Here is a 22,505-nt window from a genome sequence, read left to right on the forward strand (position 1 = left end):
CATAGACCCCTGGGTGATATGCTGAGTCAACCCAAGTGGTGTGTCCGCGTGGCGAAATATTTGTCAACGCGTCAGTGAGTGAACTTCTGTTGTAAACCCGTCTCCTTGTGAAGCCGCAATAAACGTGCTCGACAATGGTTTGAGTCAGCCTTTAGACCAATACCCGCCGTTCGCCACGGCGCCTGTGCACTTTGAGGCCACGTGAAGTGTCGGGAAGGCTCGCTGATAGGTCTCGGGACAGACCCCAGCAGGTGCCGTGGTGGGTTGGTTGATTGAGATGACTTGGTACCCAGGCAACCCACCAATATTTGTGAATCGTGCCACGCCTTGATTGGACTCAAAAGTCGAAACGAATCCAGGTTTTACTGCTTAAACAAACGCTGCTGAAAGGCATTGGTCTGAAAAGGGCCACTGTGTTGATGAACTACAATGTTTTATTTTCACACGGAGACACAGAGCCCTCTCCTCTGTTTATTTGTTTCTTTGAAGTCGTGTGGCCTCGCTCAGAAGCCCTGCTGCGTAAGGCAGTTTGGGGTTCATCGGGGCACCCATCACCTGCCAGCCACGGGTTCTCACGCATCGCGCGGTGCTCGTAAATTAACGCATCTCTCATCCTCCAGTTGACTCTGGCCCCCCTGGCAAGCTGTATGCGGTAGTGTTGTGTAACTTTAGGTGAAGCACCTATGCACGTAAAACTTGTTTTTCACCCAGACAGGGTCTCAAACCGGCCACGTGAATGACGATCGCTGAAAGACAAAATATGGATAATTGATTTTCATTTTTCGATTTAAAGCTTTCGTGACTGCAGGGATTCATCTTCTTGGTTCTTTTGGTAAAGTCACGTAAAAGGAAGTAATAAAATAATAAAACTAAATAAAATATTATAATAAATACATTATTTTATTATGTTTTATTTTTATTATTTTATTACTTCCCTTCTACGTGACTTTACCGAAAGAACCAAGAAGAATTGATTTTCATTCGCTTACCCGTTTTGGGATTACACAAAGTAATCAGCCTCCTACCGGTAAACGTATGTCTGTTTGCAGGCCAGCAGCTGAGTCGCATTGGTCTCAATCGGGACATCTACCGCCCGGTGTGCCCTTTCAAATGTCTGAGACGCCCTAGCAATTTTAAAAATACAAATTTTCTTACAGATTTTCGCGGCATACACGGCCGGGGTGGAGAAGCGTGACGTCAGCACGCACGAACCCGGTTCAACGCCGTGGGATGAATGTGACGCTCACTGACGCGCCCTCGTCTGCGTGCGAGCTGGCCAGCAAAAACTTGCAAAATAGACAGCACTGCCTGAGATGACGTGAAAATGACAATTAAGGATGTTCACGCAACTGCACACGCTCAACTTTTGACAAGTCGTAAGCAGCCAAACTGACGTCAGAGACAGCGCAGCTGTAAACTATTTTATCTCAAGTGTTTTAAAAAGCATATAAACATGTCCAAGTTCGTCACACATTACAAACGTAGCGTTTAAACACGTGGTTTGTTCCTGTGGTGGCTGATTGTTCATTTTCAGTTTCATCTCGATTCCACTCCCATCTCCGCATAACTGGCAATATACGGGCATCTGCGTCATCAGCATTTGTTTTGGGAGTATCGAGACTGGGTCCAAAATTAGTACGGTTTAAACAATAAAGTCAGTGTCTCCTCACTCGAGAGCAATGAAGTGGAGCTCAACTCCATTGGGGAGTGTTGCTAATTCCACGTTCCGTTGGCGAGGGCCAGTCTCTCCAGAGGATGACTTCTGTCGAGATCCCAAAAAGTGACTTGTCATTGTATTGATCTCAGGTGTGATGGTACGTGAACCAAAGATTTGAACTGCAACCTTGCAATTTGAGTCACGAGAAAACTTTGGAAGTTCCTACTTTGGATGTCTGGCGATTGTCTGCATTGGGCAGAAAACTGTCGTACCTGGAAAACCTAACACAGGATCTCCAAAGCCAAGGTTCAGCACAAGTCCTCAGCAACAACATATCCTTCCTTGATGTTTTTGCTCAGCATTTAACGTCACCTTCACAGTGAATATTCAGCAGCAACTCCCAAGCTGCAAGTCCTCCCCAGTGCCAATCTGGCTTCCACAATGTCACCCACGTGAACTGCACTCCCTCCTCGTCAGCTTCTACAAACTCTTTGGTTCTTTCGGTAAAGTCACGTAGGTATGGAATAAAATAAATCACGACGTTTCGGGCGCAACATAAGCGTCCATCATCAGGTGGGAAAGCATGGTCTGCTGCTGCTGAGGCAGACTGTTTTAAAAGGTTTGAAATGGGTGTAGCTCAAGGGTCATTAATTGGCCGGGGCTAGTGATGTTAACGTGAGAAATTAGCATGTAACTGTAAGATAGGAGATCGATGTTCATCGATCAACATGTGTGCACGGTGTGCGTTACCTATGTGTGTGTAGCAGAGCGATGGACACTGATGGAGATGGCTTGGAGCATCGAGTTCAATTTGATCAATTCTCATCCTGGCTGGCAACTATGTGAGGTGTCTGTCCCTAAATAATATCACAAGTGAAAGTCATTTTTATTAGTAAGGAGTAAATTAGCATCTGAAATGATGTATGGTCATGGTGAAATATTGCTTTGTTAGTATAGCTGTTTGGGGGCTGTATTGCAGCGCTTATTCAAATACCATACTAATAGCTAATAGTATACATTATGAACAATTATGCATTGTGATGGTGTGGCCTTATTGGGCCAACTGTGAATGCCCCTTGCTGGTACTTGACTTAAAATAACACCTTTACAGAAATAGCACAATCAAAGTTTTCTTTGTAATTATGGAACATACGCGAGAGATATCGTCTCAATTGACTGCTGTTTAGACACCAAGTGCCTCTGTTTACTCTCCACTCCCGCACGATGTCCCCCCCCCCCACCCCCCCGTGTGAAAACTGATTGGGACACTGTTTTTGTAAAAAATAACTTTTATATTAAAAAGAGGACGTTTGTCAGATGTTCACAGTGGATGTGTCACTTCTGAGTAGCTCAGGAGTAGCGTCACGATTTGAAATTGTTACAACATATTCAACGGATTCAACATTACATCGTCCCAAGCCTGTCGTAAGCGGGCAGCAATCAAGGGGACAAAATTAACCAAAATATGACTAACTGTTGCCGCACACAACATGTGCACAAGGTCAGACGTGCTGGCACCTCTTGATTGCCCCACTGTGGATGTGACCTTTCACGATTCCGTAAGCCTGCCTTTGGAAACCACATTCCCATAGCAACAAAATCAGCGTGCACATTCCCGTAAGCTGGCCCGCCGAAAGATCGGGAGCTGTCAGTTTCAAGTAAATGATAACTCGATACTTGAGAATTACGGGAACGAGTTGTCAAGTCCCTCTGCAGCTCTCACAAGCGTGGACTCTTCCCTAGAAGCCATCGTCTCGTGCCGTTCAGGGCTGTCAATCGTTCTCACTCCAAATATAGTTAATTGCAAACGCGGGTCTTAGCTCACGTCAGTGACGTCTTTGTTAAAATAACACCCTTTGGCAAGTGTGACTGTTGCGGATGCCAATGCATGTGCTACCCTGAATTTTAATTCCAGCTCAGTCGGGCATGCGATCTTATAACGCAAGCCTGGTCCATGTCCGCATGAGATGATGACCAGTTCTGAAACACCTATGCCTTGGTTTCCATGTAGACGTTTCTTGCCTCTGCGGACTCGCGGGAGGAGAATGACTTCACACTAGCGCTGCACATGACTAACCGTGACCTGGCACGCCCGACGCTTATGAGAATGGTAGGCGCGAGGTGCGAACAGAATACAGGTGTGAAATAACACCCTTATGAACATTTGTCCTCTCAAGGTATGCAATGGCACAGAGCACCATGCGATGCATATTCATTGTTCAACTATAGAAACTGCAAGGCACTTAGATAAAAGCATTTTATGACCCGATAATAGAATATCAGGGCTGCTGATGTTTGAATAAAATTGTCACCGAATTTTTTTGTTCACGTACGCCGAGCAGCGTCCACTTACTGCTACCAGTTGTCAGCGAGGCGCACTTCCTTTCCAGAGCCCCCCTCACCGCCTCCAGACTTCTCTCTCATTTCACCGAAGTTCTAACGTGAAGCGCCGCACCCCCTGTTTCTCTTCACCAAGCTCCTCCACCCAATTATTTAAAATGGGGCAAAAAAAAACAAACCCCCGAGTCGTATATTTTCGTTGTGCTAAAAATATGACTGCTGGAGAGCCTGGCGCCGCCCCCCTGTTGAAAATGTATTACCCCTCGGAAGCCCCCCTCCCTCCCCCCAAGATTGAAAACCATTGGCTTAGGCGCTGCTGTGAAGTCGACTGCGAGTGAGGGCGGGGGGTGGCGTGTCGTGCGGCTCCGGGATTTTGAGTCGTGGCGCTGAGAGCTAGACAAGCTATATGGCCCTTTCTCTCGTGTTCCCCAATTTCCTGTGCCCATGCCGAGGCGAGGCGAGGTTCTGGGGCCTGGTGTGCCTTGCGCAGAGTCAATTTGGGTGACAAGGCGAGCAGACTCGACTGGTAAGACGAGTGTAGAAAACAAACGGAGAGAAGTGTGAAAAGTGCCGCAAATTGAACATGCTGACGTTTGCGTTCGAGTCTGGCTGTAGAGATCACCCACAGCGGGTGGCACCCACTTGACATAATCTGTGCGAACGTTTGAGCGTGTGAAGTGGCGACGCCGACATGTGCACAGCGACACGACTCCAGTAGCTTTGGTTTGAGTTGTACTAAAAACAAAGCTGATCTAGTCGTTGTGTCTGATTTGTTAGGCCCTGTTCTCAATCCGAGTGGAAGACTTTTTTCTGTCAGCAGACCGATTTCGGACACTTTCCTTCTGGGCAAACGCATTCTTCTCAGACTGTCTATCCCATCGCGGCCAAATGCCGTTCAATTGAGACCGTAACAGCATTAAATCATACATTTTGTAAACCGCATCTGTGCAATTAAGTACGCTGCAAATTCATTTTAAAGGCTTGCGCATGCTAAGAGCAGCTGCGTTCAGGGTTCAATGCGCAACCCTGATGGATCCCAGCTGTGCATGCCAAGAAGACGTGAGTCAGCCCTGTGCCACTGCACGCTCGCTCCAACGCCCGTGCCTCCTGCAGACCGGCCTGCACGGCGGCCCGCAGCACAGACGCCGGCTCTGAAGGCGCAACGGCGAGGAGCAGCACTCGCAGGGTCAGCAGGCAGCGCGCCGCTCGCTCCGCCAGTGCCGTGTAGCGTGGAGCCTCCTGGAGACTTGGCCACAGCGAGCGCCGCAGCTGGAGCAGGTCACGGGTAGCCTTCCGCGAGCTGGCGGCCAACGTATCCGCCGTGGCCACTAGTCGCTCGGCTGTGTCGGGGTTTGGTGGTGGTGCTGGCTGGTGCACTGAGAGATGTCGCAGGTGCCCTTCAAGATGCGTGGAAAGAAGCCGGGCGAAGAGTAGCCTCTCGGCAAACAGGTTGGCTTCACCTTTGTCGAAGAGAAACTCGTTTTCATTCTGGAAAATACGAAGGTGTTTTATGAATGGATGATTAACCATCACAACCCTCGCATTATTATATTATAACTGTTAAATATAGATGTATATGACAAACCTCTATATACGTCTAATGAACACTCACATTTGCTGAATAGCTTACTATCATCAATTAAAGATGTGTCTTATCCACCAAAATCCTGTATAGCACCTGCAGGTAAATTTTTATTCAATGCAACATATTACTAATCCGTGTTGTAATGAAGCCCACATGGCCGCCGCACTTCTATCAAAGTTCTCAAGTGCTTGGCGTTGTGGGATTTTTGCCAAGCTATGTGATATCTCACCTCCCTCTCTTCTCCAGCCCCCATCAAAAGTTCTGCCGGGTGCCCCAGCCCTCCTTGCTCATCATCCTCAGTTGTCCCTACCACTCGTGGCTCATCGTCTTCCAGCAGCCAGAGCAGCAGGGTGGGCAAGGCCTCCCAGAAAAGACCCCAGGCTCCAAGCAGGTCCAGGAGGGCTCTGAGTCCCAGGTCCAGGGCATGGTTTGGCATCACCTCCTCGAGTGCAGCTCCTAAATGAATGTCAGCGACGTCAATACAAAGAATACTTACTCCATCACAGAAAACAATTATACATCACCCTAACAATTTGTTACCATAACTAGCTACCGCATGGTGCAGCCTTGAGCTATAACTTTATTCAGACACTGTATAAATCCACATGGGTACGCATACCGACTGTAACACACACTGTTTTTCAAATGTTTTTCCCTTTAGGTACAAAAAAGGCAAATAAATTAGAGGGGGCTATTTAGTTGTTAGCTTTACTCCTGGTCTTGTTATTTAGGGGCTTTGCCCCACATTAAAGCATGCCAGAGTTACGGCATCACGCCGCCATGCATGCATTGCAGCTGTATATATGGAATTTCTCGAGACAAAAACCAGATGCAAAAATTAAACACTTTTTAAAGCTCAAAGGCCCGTTAGCTCGCGGGCCCAGCAGTCGGCTCGCTCTCGGCGGGGAGCGGTTCCCGCTCACTCCCTCCGCTTGCATGCCACCCGCTGTGCATGGCCTCCAACTCAAACTGGCGCTCTTAGCCAGGAAGGATGGAAAAAAAAGGGAAAATAAGGGAGAGAAAAAAAAGACCAAAAATTTTCTTGGCAAGCCAAGCGTGCCTTTATAAACACTTCCAGGCTGCCCGAGCAGGGCTCTGAGCTACAGGGTGAGGATGGAGTGTAGCAGGAAGGGCCGGGGGGCGGGCGCTGGGGCGGTGGAGGAGGCTCAACGGGGCAGACGGGAAGAGGGGTTTTTGTCCGTGTGTGTGTGTGTGTACGTGCGTTTGGAGCGAGGCCATAGGTGGGGGAGGGGACGGTTGGGTACTTCCCCGATGTGGATAAGAGGCAGGCCAACAAGGTCGTTTGGAAACTCTCCTTAGCCACAGCAGACCTATCTTTGGGCCCTGCTATTACAAATGTGCCTGGTTGATGTTTATTTTAATCTGTTTATTGCTTTAGGGGGAAGTAAAAATGGCACTTTCATTTGAAAATACAGCCGTACCTCACCGATGGATCTATGTCAAGACGTCGTGCTCAAATTGTCAGTGTGAGTTTACTCTCCTCACGGGTGTGCTGAATTTACTAATTGGTACGTTCTGTTGACGCGACAAAACTTACCAATTGGCCGTGTCGGGTGGTGGTGGTTTATATTTACGCGATCTAACCCAACAAAAAACTTTATTGTGAATGTCAAGACAGTTATTGTTTGGAGGGGAAGTGAATGTATGTGATGTAAGCTCGAGTCGAAATTTTGTACAGTTGTGATGATCTGTATTTGATGAGCACCATCAGGCAGAATCGACAGAATGTGTTGCATCCGTAACACCTTTTCTCAGCAACCAGTGGCTGACCCGTTTGGCGTATGGAGGCAGCACACGGATCAGTAGGCAAACAGTGTTTTTTTACCACATTTTAGTCTTCTCCATATCCCAAAGAAGTCACCAAAATATTTGATTGGTGTAAAGTAATCCACCTGCAACACTAATGCGAGTTTATGCTCTTCACGAATAGGGAAGTTTGCCAAACCAAATTTGTCCACTGCTCAAGCATGCGGTATCGTGCCATTTTGCCTGGTTTTGTGGGGAGAGGGGGGGGGGACACTTTGTTGAAGTCATCCCCGGTGAGAGCAGTCGTACAAAACTTGGGAGGTGATAAATATTGTGGCAGACAGACATGGCAGACAAAGGGGTCATTTCCCCAGGTGCAGTAAGATGAGGCGTGAAGGTGGTGGCAATTAAGTCCTTTTAACGGGAAGAGAAACGCTCTCAGCTGAAAGCCATAAACTATTTGCATATAGATCCTCAACTCGAGTGACCACAGACAAAGCAGACTGCAGGGGGTGAGTCGTTGGGACTCAACAAGCATTTTACATCTTTGAGATGTTACAAACTGATTGGGTCTGACCACATGTTTTTTTTTTATAAAAGTGTGATGATCTATTGGGCTGGGTACCGAATGCTTTTATTTAAATGAACATCTTGTCATTTTATGCCTGGTTTCCATCTCGTTTGAAAACGCAGTGAGTGATAATGCTTAAATAAAAATAACAGGAATCTTTTTAAATGAAATATTCTCCAAAGAAAATGTTTAAATGTGGGAAAAAAAGCAGAATTTTTGATTTAAAAGTGCAACCTTTTGACAAATGGCCTCGTGTTAAGTGTTTAACTTGAACACATAGCCATACGTAGTAGCAGCCTATTGGTTGAGGTTAGGCCACAGTTTTATCACTCTTTGTGCTTTTCTTTACACTTTCATTACTCACATCATTTAAATGAAGAAAACAAGGAGCTGTTACAGGCACCCATGGATGATTGCGTCCAAATGTGTGACTGCAGCCATTACTGCCAGCCCTGAGGCATTGTGGGAGGTCATATTTCAGTCTTTTGGTTCTTTCAAGCTTGTTGCATGGAAAACATGTGCGCAACGCTGTTGTTTTTCAACAGTTTGCAGGTCTCTCCACCACCCTGGTCAGATATGCTCGGCCTGGCCTTGAAGGTAGCTTGGTTTACTTTTAAATAAGCCAGAGGGATCGGCAGATTATTTTTGTTTGTTTGTTGAGGCGTGTTTATAGAGCTCATTTTGCCATGCCTCCCCCCCCCCCCTAGGCTGCGTGTTTGCTGCACGTTGTGCATATATCCCAAGAGTTAAGAAAAGTATTCGTGCTATGTACAATCGATTACACACTACAGTCGCATTACTTGTGTCTCTAAAAACTGTAATCATCTCTACGTTGTTTCGTTAACTTCCTGTAAAATGGAGAAGAATGTTGACCGAATCCTCCCATGCTTGTGGTCACCATTGCCCACAGAAGGCTTCGCAGAAATCACGTCACACTCACCTCCACAGTCCAGTTATCACTAAGTGTACCTACGTCACGTTTAATTCATCGGCAATAACTGCTAACACCGATTTAAACGCTCTTTTTTTTTTCTTTGGAACCAGGGTGAAATAATTCACCAATCCCTGGCAAAGATAACATCGACTTTGACCTACTGTGACACCCATGCCCAGGAAAGTGTTTTTGTTAAAACGCAGTGAAAAATGTTCTCGCTGACGTGCAAGTCATGACTTCACCCTCATCCGCGTCTCTCACTCCTTCCTCACTCCCGTTATCGTTATGCGGGGCGGTCAGATGGAATGAGCGAGCGAGCGACCGAGTTCCGTGCACTCGCTGCTCTCGCTTGAGTTGCTCCCTTTAAGGCCCTGCACTCCCACAGCGCCTTTTGTCCCGAATGCCGGCTTCGCTGGTAAACTTTAATTTCATCCCTTTACGTAGTTTCTCTCATTAAGCCTCCGCCGGCCGCGAAGTAATCCGCAGCGACAGCGGTGAGCGCATGGTGCCACACGAGGCCTTCGTTGCGGTAATAAGGAAACGGCTGAGACTAATTGCGTGTAATTTAAGTCGGCGGGCAAGCACAGCCAGGCCCCGGCTTGCCGGTGCGGGTCGCCGGACATGGTCCGACCGCTGGCCCGCACGCCCCACGCCCCCCCCCCCCCCCCGCCACCACCACCACCCGCTGGTTCCCCTCACCGTCCCATGTGGGGCTCCGGGGCGCGAGGCCGCCCAGCGCAGTCGTGGCCCGTGCCCGCACCCCCACATCGTCGTCCTGCAGCAGTCCCAGGAGGGCCCCCCACAGATTCAGACAGCCCCCCAGGCCTGGAGTGGCACGGCATGTGACGCCATGTGTGTGGGGTGGAGAAAAACAACAAGAAATGGTTTAGACGAGTGGACGATACAGGGGGGCGATGCGGGAAGAGAGAAATGTAGCATCAATGATCTCCACACAAGTTCACGCGTGCAACTATCCAAAATAAGAGATGAGACATTGTTTAGGAATTACTGGCCGAGTCTGGCATAGTCATCTAGCACAACTCATTCCTGCCCTGGTAACACGGTGTATGGCAGTGGGTGATCATCAGGGTTTGCCATGGGAGATGTTGATATCTGATGCACAAGTGGCGATGGTTCAATGACAATCCCCACTGCAGCTGCAGCGAACTTCATGGAACACATTGTGAACAGTTTCCCTTTATATTCACTTCCTGGTGGGATGACAATAGTTAATTCCGCATTCGATGATATTCTCGACTGGATTTCTCAACTCGATCTCCCCTTGTAAATGTTGCTATTTCCATACGAGTGAAGAAAAAGTACAGCAGTTGCCAAACAACAAGTAGTCACATCCAAATTTACACTCCTGCCCCCCCTCATTCCCAGAATTCTCTCCTTTGCTGCGCAAGCTCTGACTGCTCAGTTTACCATTGATGTTTACACATTTGTTTATTATTAAATATGTTTATGTGCAGCTGTTGCACTCAGCTGCTTGTTTACAAGTGGGTCCAGCTCTACCCCCACGGTGGGCAATTTGGAAACCGCACGGGGAAAAGAAAACTAAATTTGTACAAACATGGCCAATGACCGGGACACAGGACAAGCAGCCAGCTACTGCTGCCAAGTTCCACGTGGGGTCATCGCCGTCTGTGGGGAGGCAGACAATGGGTGGTGTTGGCGAGAATGAATAAAATGGGGGCATTTGTACGAACAGAGAAGGGGGGGGGGGGGGACGCAGCCCGGCCGACCCCCACAATCGTCAAGCACAAGCAGCTCCCCATAGTTGTGCGTCCATGTGCGCCGTGGTACACCGAGTGATGGGGGACAAGACAAGTCCTCGCTGTCCCCCCCCCCACCACCACCAGCACCACCCGAGTAAATGAACAACGGCGCGATAATGGGCTGCTTGTTAAGCATCGCGATCCGTGTGCGCGTAAATAAATTAATAAATGGAGCCGGCTGAGCGGGCGAGGGGAGGAAGGATCAGGGCTTGTGCCGGCGTGGGGCGACCCTCCGCCTGGTACTGCGATCCCTCCCCGCCAAGCCCACAGCAAGGGTGTGCGTGTGGGGTGTTGCAAATTATATATATATATTTTTTTAAAGCAGATGTTACAAAAACCACTCAAGTAAATAAATAATAAACCACATTCCAAAGCTAGCACGAATCGCGAGAAATGTTTCGGCACCAAGGCACATGAACAATTGCAAAAGCCATTTGTTGGAGAAATAATAGAAGCTCACACTCAGTCATGTTTATGAGTAAGTGCCTTTTCACTTCGGTGCCACCTCGGTGCAAACAAAACAGATTTTTTTTTCCGGAATTCCATAAAACCAACAATACTATGGCAGATTTGCGCATGTGAAGGAAACGTTCCTTGTGCACGTGTTGTGGTACAGCGCACCAGGCTGGGGTCCACCCAGCACCCTGCGGTGCTTCTGGCTCACAGGTGTGTGCGGCGAGTCCGGCTCGCACGCACTGCACTTTTTACCCACGGGAAGTCGGTCATTGGTCAGGAGCGAAGCGGCGACCTCGCCAATGACCTCCGCGCTCACGACCCTGACCTCCGACCAGGTGTCAGCGTTGCCACCCGCGACAACCAATCGGATCCACCGCTCCACGCAGCAGGCCCAAGCCGGCGGCACTTGCTGGGCGGAAGAAGTCAGGCAGCGGAGAAAGGGGACGAGGGCACATTGTCTCGGCAAAATGTCACAGCGCGGAAGGAGGCAGCGAGCAAGGAGGGTGGGGGGGGTGTTGTTGTGAACGATCCCTGTTGTGCTCATGCCCACATGCGATGGGCGACGAAGCGGCAACCAAATAGGGAACTGCTGTCCTCTTGAGCCGAGTTCACAAGAGCTGCTTGTATGGGTGCGACGACTTCCGTTGGAATGTTAGGCAATGCTGTGGCGGATTATCTCGCCGTGGGCTACGTGAGCAAGCATAGGCAGCACATCGACTTAATAATTACGTAAAATTGAATGTCTCTTCAACACAAACGAGGAAGGGCAAGATCAACGTACCTGCATCGGGCTGCGATTCAGCAAGTGCCGGACCACGCGGGCACCGAATTCCAAGCCGGCACATCGGAGGTCGACGCTGCGGTGAACGACAAGGGGTCAAACGTTTACCCGTCGGATGATCGCTCCCCCGCACGGTGGTGCGTTGGCGCAAGCGCGACTGTCGTGCTCGCGCAACGCCAGCGACGCTCTGCGCCGTCTCACTTGTGCAGGTTGGCCTCGATCAGGGCGACGATCCAGTCGAGGAGTCCGTCGGCAGCCAGGCACCCGACCCCTTGGGGCCATGGCACCAAATTCTCCACCGGCCAGCGACAGAGTGCCCTGAATGCCTGCCATAGCAAGTGCGCAGTGAATTGGAGGAAATAGCTGCATGAGTAAGATGTTTTCTGACACGATTCTGAAGCCTTGAGAGAGAGAAAGAAAGACTTTAATCTCCAGGCATGCTGCCGTGATCCAGTGACTTGGATGCATTGTCACTCGTGTACATTGTAACACGACATCAATGCGGTGCCATCACTTGATCACTCTACAGTGGCACACCTGCAAGTTTGTGTTTGTTACTTTTTAACGAAGTTTCTCATTCATGTCAGTCATCCTGGGCCACAGTTTAGGTGTGAAACGACAAGATATGAGTCTTGCATTCTTTGAGTTGCATAACCTATGAGTGTCATGTCATGAGACAAAGCATCCATTCGGCCCACTGAAGTGGACACCACAGAGCTGCCTCCGAGGTCCCTTCAAGTGACCTCTGATCTACACAGGAGAGGGCAACACGTTCCCACCGGCACCGCGTATAAAAGGAATGTTTGTCTCGCAGAATCTTCTTTGAATGAAACACGATTTTCAAACGGGCAGCATATATCGATTCCTGAGTGACTCGCGTCTGGCTTCAACCCAAGCGCTCGCAAATGTGAGGCGAGGTACGGCACACGACTGTATGTGAAGCTGCACCGGAAACTTTTAAACGGAAGAAGCCAATGCTAGCAGGACCCTGACCTCGGTGCGGCACTGCGGGTGCATCTCCTGGACGGCCAAACCCCGCACGGCCTCCACGACCTCCGTGCCGCTCGGCTGGGTGCCGCCTTGCGTTTGACCTGGGCGGTGCTCGCTGGCACGGGCGGACACGAGCCAGCGCAAGGCCGCCGAGTGGACCTCGCACGCCGGGGACGACAGCAAACGGCGCAGCAGCCCCCGCTCATCCCCAGCAGCGTCGTCCACGGCCGGACTGTCCGTGGCGCTCGCACCTTGCCGCTGGTAGCGCGGCCGCGCATGGAGCATCGCGAGGGCCAGGTGAGCGGAGCTGGCCTCCCACAGCGCGTGGCCCGGCTCGAGCACCTGCCCATCGGGAGGCGCCTGTAGCCACGCCGAGACCAATGCGTGCGTGCGGAGCACGAGCGCAGCGTAGACCGCGCCTGCGGGAGAACAACGGAGTACATTATGGCACTTAAATGCGACCGCACCTTGAGTCGGTTTACAAAAGCAGTGGGCATAGCTATTTTGTAGATGTTGGAGATGGTAAGGGTAATTCTGAGACCGATCCAAAATTGGATTGGCAGCCGGTTTTGATGGATTATTGGGATGATGTGGACCCTCAGGCGTTTGGGTGCGAAGTCTAGTGGCGGTATTTAGAATTAAGGCGGCAGTGGAAATCTGAAAATTGGATAAGTCCGCTCTTATCTCCGTGGCCTCTCTAGTGACGTGCTGTCACCGAATGTATACTTCTCCTCTTACGGCAGCGTTATTGATGAATGTGACGAATTTTGTTGTTTATGCGAGTGCACTACTGCCACAACAGGATCATGAAATATATTATTTTTAATCGGATCACATGCAGTATAATGACTGCTTATCAACAGGCCAAGGAGCTCATTAGGATATACGATTGGTATTACCCTTCTCAAAGGACAACCAGTTATGCGATTATATAAACGTGCCCAAACAATTTATTCACATGCTAGTGTAAATATAAAACAGGTGTAATTAAAACTGTACACGTTTTTGCAAGCAGTATGTCAAACAACTACACCGAATACATTATTACAAACATCACACCGATGGGCTGGATGACATCGTATCCAATTGCTCCATAGACCTGATGTCGAATGGTATCACTGGGGACTTTGTTCAGCAATACGACATATAAATCCCCTGCCTGGGACACATGCCCCATTTCCCATCCCAAGCGCTTAATCTGTTGTCTACCCCGCGAATGGGGATCGCACGTTCAGTCCCCGGGGTCAGAGGCACATGATGTCCGTGCCGTCTCCCTGCACCCAGATCCGTCCGTGACCCATCGCTCATGTCACCTTCCTTGTGAGTCACCCTTCTCACAGAACTGCGATGTGTAACGTTTTAAGTGGCCGTGCACAGCGGACACTTGGCCGTGGGAGCCGGGGGAGTTGGGAAGAGTGGGCGCTTGTGTGCGAGCGGGCACCCGGGAAGTCGTCACAGAGATGCAAGCCAGGCACATTCCGATCCCGGCCACACTTGTCAGGTGAGCAATAAGGAACACATCAGCCGATCGTGAAACAATAATACACAATCACTTGACTCTTCGGTCCACGTGCTTTCAAAATAATCAAGACCACTACAGATTTACTAAGTGACACCATGCCTGTGCGCCGCAAAGGAATGCTTCGGGTAGAAAGAAAAAAAAATACGGAATGAAAAAGCGGCAATTGAATTAAGATGAGAATAAGGGGAGGTTTGTGAGAAACGGCCCCGGCTGCAATTCAGCGTGGGTGATTTTTTTTCATGCGTGGGGTCACCCTGTCAAATTCCACACACCCAGCCCCCCAACCCCCCCCCCGCCCCTGACCGTGTCGTGGGGAGCGGAAGGTTTAAGGGTCGATTTGGGCCATCAGTGGCTCCCTGCTGTTGTCCCTAGGGGCGCTGAATTCATCAGCTGCACAGGTACTCACAGCACCCATCTTCCAGGTGTGACCTCCCTTTGTTGCCGACCCTGCATCTGATGGTGCGGCAGAGCGTGCAGTTATTGCGCGGTGAGAGAGGAGCACCGCCTTTACGGTTATCGCGCCGTCAGAGCGCTGCGCACGCACGGTGCATGCCGGTGCGTGTTTGGACAATGTAAAGCCGACACCGTGGCCCCGGCCACTCCTGTCCATCACGCAAATCCTTCCAGATCTCGCCGTGGTGGGCGGTGCGTACCCACCCTTGCGACCGCTCCTCTCCCCGTGGGTGATGGTGAGGGACAGCACGTCTAGGTAAGCGGCACGGGTGACGGCGCAGGGGTTCATCCTGAAAGGGACAGGAGGTGGTGGGGGGGGGGATAAGGAAATGGGGGGGGGGGGAACGAGTTCAGGGTGAGACAGACGGGAAGGGAGTATTGAAATTCAATGAGAGAATGAATAGCTGCAAAAAATATATACAAGAACTCAAATTGTGAAATACGAGTATGTGGTTGTTGCCTGGGTATAACAGTCGTCAATAATTCCAAGCCATTTCCCTCCCTCTCCCACCACCGAGGCGCAACCGGCGCTCAGAAACGGCGGTCGATTTCCCAAAATAATTCTGGGCAAACACACACGGGGCGCACTGTACACCGTGAAAAACAACAGAAATCGTTGTTACAGGTGTTACAAAATTGCCGGCAATGCGCGCCGCGCACAGCACCAGCGAGGCCGCCGTGAGGCCGCGTGTTTGGCCAGGTGCTGGTGCAAGCGAAGCGCTTGCTGCCCAATGACCTCAGAGCTCTGGTTCCTGGGAGGGAACCTGGGGCTCCTCCCTGTGCCCCCCCCCCTCCAACGTATGCCCCCCACCCCCCCTACGTATGTTCCCCCACGTATGCCAACCCCCCCCCCCTCAACTACCATCTTTTCAAAATCGCCTGCGTTCCATCAGGTCTATTTAACGAGGTGTGGCATTTATTACACTATTTTATTGTATTATTATTATTCTATCACGAGGTATAAAAGAATTATGTTTAAGTGAATAGGCCGACTAATTAGCAGCGTGCCGCAGCCATTAACTCCTATCCCCTGAGGCCTCCCCTCTCTTGCGTGCACCGCGTGTGTGCTCACAAGGCGCTGCCAGCGTGGACTTGTTTGGGCGTTCCCCTGCAGCAACTTCTGGGAAAATAGCATTGTTCATGTGCTCGCTTTCAGCAGCTTAAATCTAAAGTGGCGGCGAATCACTGCTGGTGACATCTGGAGCGTGAGGGGTGAGTGTCAGGGTGTTGGACTGGTGGTGGTGGGGGGGGGGTGGGAATTGGTGTGGGGCATGGGCAGGGGAATGGGGGCCCACCCAAAGCCATCGTCAAAACAGGACGACTGCGAGAGCAGCAGCAGCAGCTCTGGGTGACACAGAGCCGGCAGCTGTTTTCGCTCCGCAGTCGACGCGGGCGCGAGGCACACATCGATGCGCAGCCCAAGCGGTCACCGCCGCCCGCGCGGTCAAAAAATTTGGCGTGGAAGGCTCCCACCGGTGTCCCCAAGCGCAGCTGCCGCTGGTTATCCTACCCAGGGCTGCGGCTGGAGATTTTGGCGGCTGGGAGAGCTGCATTCCTCCGCATCCTCCAGCCCCTCCATCACAGAGACGACTCGAGCTGCGGTGAAACCGCCGTGGCGTGGACCACGAGGGCAAGCCTCGGCAGTGATTCCAGAAGGCAGTCAAATGTTGCTACCTCCTCCGGCTTCCGTGTGGGTGGGACGAGTGGAGGGGAGTGGGCAAGCGTTTGTAAGCGGCGGTGGCATTGTTTAGGGCCACGTTCTTTATGGGTCTGTTTGGGATTGTAAATCGTAAACATTCGCCACGACCGTACAAACTGAACACTTGCGGAGAGCATTGAACCACCATGCATGCTGCTTGATAAAAGCAGTTTTTTTTACGTGGATAAAAAGTTCAACGAACTCTTTCTGCTTTTGGTGGGGTGATCTTCCGGGAAGCGTACGCCGTGTGAAAGCTTTTGAAAAGTAACAAAAAATGTCTAAAGATCCCTTAGGCCGCCCGGCCTTGGGTGTGGCAGCGCGCAAAGTGTCGGTTGTTACCGAGTGGCGAGCCACACGCAGTCGAGGAGCCGTTCGTAGACCCGCTCGCCGGGGGATCCGCTCGGAGGGACAAAGTCGGGGCTGCTCCCCCAACTCTCGCCCTGCGCATGCACCAGGTGCTGCACCTGTTGGGGGGGGGAGGGGAGTTAAAGGGGGCGGGGGGGGAGGGTTAGGTGTCTTGTCAGAGAGCGACGTCGCATCAAAACACATCTCACGGTTCCGTGCCCCCCCCCCCCCGATCGCCGCGTCCACATTCCACAAACGGTCAACCGAACTGTCATCGAGCGCAGCCAACCCGCGCTGTCACAAACCATCTGGATACGTTTTATCTTCATTACAAAAAAATAAACCCCTTTGCGTGCCCGTGGAAGGCAAAGCACAAATCCACATTTCAGACCGTGTTCCATTTTGCAACTTTGCAGGGGCCTGTGGGCTGATTTAGCCCCCGTTGCATACATTTTTAAATAAAGGAAAAACAAGCGGTGACTTTTTATTTAAAAAAATGGACTGATGATGAAAAGCGTATGGCTTGCGTGCCACTATTTAATAGGGCACGGGGGGGGAGGAGGCGGGGGTCTGTAGTGAGGGGGGGGGGGGCTGTATCTAGCGCTGCGGTTGTAGATGGTGAGGGGCGACTGTCACCACGAGCGGGGCCACATCAGCACGGAAAATTGCGACTGCCGGAATGAGCGGTGAGACTGCTCACCACCACGGGCCGAGGCTCCACGCTCCCACAACCGCCGCCGCCGCTGTGCCCAGAACTTTTCCACGACTTTTTTGTGCGCGAATTTTTAGGTGCACTCAAGGTGTACTTTTGCAAGATGAGGAACTGTCAGGTAGCCCTGTGAAGGGTCAGCGAGCACCTCCGTAATCTCGGGGGTTGCAGGGTGGCGGGCGGGCGGGGGGTGAGTTGGTGGGGTGTGTGGGGAGACTTGGGGCTGCGGTGCTGACAACATTTGTCAGCGGCTCGGAGGAGGTGTCCACAGACGCGCACTCATCCCTGCCGCTCGCCTGTGCGGGCCAGATCGCTTGCACGCAAGCTTCGTGGCCGTACGTTGCCCAACTCCAGTCCTCGCGACCCACCCACGCCACGTCTTTCCCCGTTCACCAATTTACTAACCCACCACCACCACACCCCGTTCACCAATTCACTAACCCACCACCACCACCACCCCACTCCACCACCACCCCACCCCACCACCACCACACCCCGTTCACCAATTCACAAACCCACCACCACACCCCGTTCACCAATTCACAAACCCACCACCACCACCCCACCCCACCACCACCGCACCCCGTTCACCAATTAACTCTTTCCACGCCGCACGGGCCCGATGATTGTTAGACGTCCCACGTGAGGCGCTAAGTAATGAACGCAGTCTGCGTTAACAGAGCCGATGTGAGTTGAGAACTCGGCGTGTGTGCGTATGGACACGTGCGCGTTCATCGCCGTGCGCGTGGGACACGTTTTGACAATCATCAGGCGCGTGCAGGGTGGATGGAGTCAATTCGCATTTGGAGGGGGAAGTCAATTGGTGGAGGGGGGAGTCAATTGGTAAACGCGGAGAGTCGACGGAGCGCGGTGGGGTCACGAGGAGGCTTTTGTCACAGGCTCTGTGCAGAGCGTGAGCCAGCCAGCCAGCGAGCACGCAAACGCAATGCGAATGGAGCGAACGAACGAGCGAGACTGAGTGAGATCGTGGGGTGGGTGGGTGGGGAAGCGTTGATCGAGCTTTGGTGCCAGCGTGCCCACGAGTTTGAAGAAGTCGAGCGATGGGTTGCAGTGTGTGGCCAGGTCAAGTCACAAAATGAAATCGTGCACGCGGTGGGCAAGGGCCGTGCGTCGAGCGAGCGGTTAAAAGCCCCCGCACTCTTGAGACATTTCGTTACGGCCGCAGCATAAAATACAAAAGAGTTTATTGAAGGCGAAGGCCACTCACAGTACAGTGCGAGTACAGTGATCGTGCACCCATGTCCTGCAAGGCGCAGGCTTGCCTCTGCCAGATGCGCCCCTGGAGGCTTTTTAAGTGAATTTATTTTGGCTCGCTCGGGCGCCCGTGACATCACGGAAAATATTTGTAACTTCCCTGGCTTGGGGCTTGGCAGGGAATGGAGACGGTGGTGGTGGGAGGTGGTGGTGGTGGGGGGAGGTGGGGGGAAGTGGTGCGGGGTGGTGGTGGGGGGTGGTGGTGGGTGGAGTGTGGGGGTGGTAGGGGGTGGTGGTGGGAGGTGCGGGGAGTGGTGGTGGTGGGGGGAGTTGGTGGGGGGTGGTGGTGATGGGGGGAGTTGGTGGGGGGTGGTGGTGATGGGGGGAGTTGGTGGGGGGAGTTGGTGAGGGGAGGTGGTGGGGAGGTGGTGGTGGGGTAATGGTGGGGGGAGGTGGTGGGGACGCTGAAGGAGATGGTGGTGATGTGGGGGGGGGGTTGAAATTGGACGTTAACTCGCTCTTCTGTCAGGTTATTTGGGGACGTCCCAGAAAAAACGAAAACGTTAAAAACGAAAGATGTGGTTTTTTGTTCTTCTAATGAAGGAAACGTAGCCTCGGAAACAGCCAAGGAGACATCGGCACGAGCAGCGGATTTACAAAGAAAGTGAAGGCCTAGCGAAAACACTACAACGTTATTGACGGAGAACTGAATACTATTCCGAAAGCGTACACGCTAACAAACGTCAATACCATTTACGCGTGGGACATTAGCGTAGATATCATATGCGTGTACGAGAGTGGCCAATCGGTTTTCTTTTTTAATGAGGCAACAACAACTAAAAAGTGAGCCCAGATTTGCACGAGGCCCTCTTTTCAAGTGACATCTTTATACCTTCATCGTTTACCGTAATAGAATAAGTGCACAGATGGTGCAAGTGACTTAAAAAATAATAAAGCCCCGAGTGTATTACTGTTAACGTCATGTCCTCAAACTTTCTGACCAACCCTTGCACATGTCCAGCCACGGTCCAGTGCGCCCATGCTGCCGATTCGAGATTTTTAAATAGAAACCACCCATAATGTTTACAACCATGATTTTTTACGTGACGATCACTTAATTTCTGTTGGCAAGCCTTGAACATTGGTTTTTTACCCTTTTATCTGGCAACAAAACTGACATCTTTTTTTACAAGGAGTCATATTTGCATAGACCACAATACCTGGAGTCATAATGCAAAAAAAAACATAACTCTGATAATGTATGCACTGTCCTTGAAGTTGATTGGTCCACACCCCAGACAGCTTTCCTTAGAGCCTAGTCTCACATGGTGTTGGACCAGATGACGCCAAAAGGCGCACTCACAACTCAAAGACAATACACCATCAGAGTATTGGTGCGCCTTTTGGCCTCATCTGGTCCAACACCATGTGAGACTAGGCTCTAAGGAAAGCTGTCTCAGGTGTGGACAAATCAACTTCAAGGACAGTGCATACATTATCAGAGTTATGTTTTTTGTTTGCATTATGACTGCAGGTATTGTGGTCTATGCAAACATGACTCCTTGTAAAAAAGGTGTCAGTTTTGTTGCCAGATAAAAGGGTAAAAAACAATTATATTTTTTACTGGCAAATGAGGTTCCAATGGTGGAAGCCTTGAACAATTGCATCCGTCCGTAGCCCACAACAACGGCCGCCATTCTCCACAGCGTGGTGGTGACATCGCCACGGCGCTTGTGCCAGGCCACGTACACTGAGGCCACGTGAAGTGTCGAAGGCTCGCTGCTGATATGAGGACACGAGACAGCTTTGCCCCCTACTGTGCCAACTTTCTGTATTTTAGCCGCCTGGCGCCCCACTCGTTGTGAGCGTCACTCCTCTGGCCTCCGTTGTTGGAGGGCGACTGCCTCCAACTGCCCCAGAGCATCCTTCACGAGCCTTTTCCATAGAGGCCGATATTGACGCCGCTGGTACCAGTCTTCGGCAAGTTCACACGGCTCCACATCCTCCTGAACAGCATCACGCCATCTCTTTTCCAGCCCATATAGCGCCCGTTTAGCCTCCTCTATCCGGCCAAACAGAAGCTGCTTGGGCATGCAATGCCTGGGCATGCGGGCAACATGACCCAGCCAACGCAGCCTTACCTGCTGGAAGAGCTCACTAATGGGAATGTGTTCATATCTTTAAAGGATTTGTGAGCTCACACAATCCAGCCTGATTAAGCCCAGGATGAATCACAGGCAGGCGAGCCTGAATGTTTCTAACCAACACAGATGTTCCACATTTCCAAAGCAGAGAGAAGGGAGGGCATGACTGACCCTGAAGGCCTGAAGCTTTGTGTGGAGCGACAGACCAGGGAGCTTCTACACAGCGTTATTAACGCAGCCATTGAAAATATGCCACCCGACTGATTCAGAGTAAGAACTCTGCTGTCAAGCAGACTAAGCGTACGCATACTGCCCAGGTATGGCAAACTCTCAACTCTCTCCACATCTCCATCACCAATAGGGAGTTGAGGGGTGGAGTGTTTGATGATACAAAATACCCAGGCAGGTGCTTAGTTTTGGAGGAGCTGATAGTAAGGCCCCACCTCTCTTAGTGGGACGCTCCAGGTTCAGCAGCAGGACCTCCAACTCCTCTGAGTGAGCAGCTTTAGCCGACAGTATAGCAAGCACGAACATGTTGCACTCTCAGAGGGGGTTCATTGGCGAAATGTGGCCAGCCATGCCATGCCCAGTGTGATTATGGGCAGGGGCACCGTGGCTTGCTGATGAGCCCGAGAGGTGACGAATCATGGGACTGCCTTTCGTAAGCTCAGTTGGCCGATGGCTGCAGTTGAGCGTCAGTAAAACCAAAATGTCCCTTTGAACTTTGTACGTTTCATATATGTACAGTAAAATACAAACACACGATTGAAAAATATAGCGATAAGGCAAGTAGAAAAATAAGTGACTCATATGTTGAGTGTACACATTAAAACAAAAAAAGATTGGCCTGTAAATAACAGCGATGTTGAGAAACAGCCCCCGGTGCAGGTCAGGGAGAGGCCAGGGCCGAGCAGTGAGCAGCACTCACTCTTCAGCCGCCAGTCCCCACAGCATGGCCGCATGCCACCAGTCGCTAGGGTACTTTATTAATACAGTTCGGTGTAATGCATCTATTTTCTGCTTTCACAGAATGGAATAAAACCTTTCGCGCAGAGGATAAAACGTGAAATGGCCTCTTGCGGTCTGGGAGCCTCTTTAACAATGCCACCATATGGCCTCTTAAAACTGTAGAAAAAACGTTTTGCTCATGTCTCAGAAAATAGAAAACTCGCGGCACGCTCCGTCACCACTCACACGTGGTCACCCAGAGCAGCACGCCGGGGGGGGCTCATCCCAGAATCATAGCTTCTTTTATTTTCTAATTAGCCCACGTCACTGCCTTATAGAAGCTGGCTTTGCAGACGCACATGACCCCTCCAGAGACCCCCCTTTGGTCCCCCCCCCCCCAGTCTTGTTCCCCTTTTTAATCCCCCCCCCCCTCGCTCCCTCTCTAGCGCCCAGCCCTGTCACAGCTGTGTTGCCACTTTGCTGCACCTGCTCATTATAATTTACTCCCGTTTGCTGCGGAACTGCCTCTTGACAGAAAGTCGTGCGAGAGACAAAAGGCTGTTGATCATTATAGAGGTTACACTCGGCTTAATGGGGGATTTATGCCG

The 22,505-nt window shown here is 51.2% G+C and overlaps 2 protein-coding genes across 4 annotated transcripts in view; both read right to left on the reverse strand.

The window, feature by feature from the left end:
- Positions 1 to 2,925: 2,925 nt before the first annotated feature.
- Positions 2,926 to 15,128, reverse strand: LOC133347090 (tRNA (32-2'-O)-methyltransferase regulator THADA-like). The gene is made up of 8 exons (XM_061559043.1): positions 15,042 to 15,128; positions 13,114 to 13,281; positions 12,074 to 12,198; positions 11,873 to 11,948; positions 11,344 to 11,500; positions 9,554 to 9,679; positions 5,812 to 6,038; positions 2,926 to 5,485 (listed from the first exon to the last, which is right to left on the reverse strand). Exons 2-8 carry the CDS (start codon positions 13,210 to 13,212, stop codon positions 4,988 to 4,990), a joined length of 1,308 nt encoding a protein of 435 aa, XP_061415027.1. The 5' UTR covers positions 13,213 to 13,281; positions 15,042 to 15,128; the 3' UTR covers positions 2,926 to 4,987.
- A 1,759-nt stretch (positions 15,129 to 16,887) lies between these two features.
- Positions 16,888 to 22,505, reverse strand: part of LOC133347089 (tRNA (32-2'-O)-methyltransferase regulator THADA-like) — a 42,656-nt gene continuing 37,038 nt past the window's right edge. For all 3 annotated transcript variants that reach the window (XM_061559040.1, XM_061559038.1, XM_061559041.1), the window contains one exon: positions 16,888 to 17,000. The gene's annotated coding sequence lies outside the window, so the exon portion shown is untranslated. The remainder of the gene's footprint in view (positions 17,001 to 22,505) is intronic.

This window comes from Lethenteron reissneri, chromosome 25 (genome assembly GCF_015708825.2).
Source record: "Lethenteron reissneri isolate LAM-NWPU_2019-01 chromosome 25, ASM1570882v1, whole genome shotgun sequence".
NCBI lineage: Eukaryota > Metazoa > Chordata > Hyperoartia > Petromyzontiformes > Petromyzontidae > Lethenteron > Lethenteron reissneri.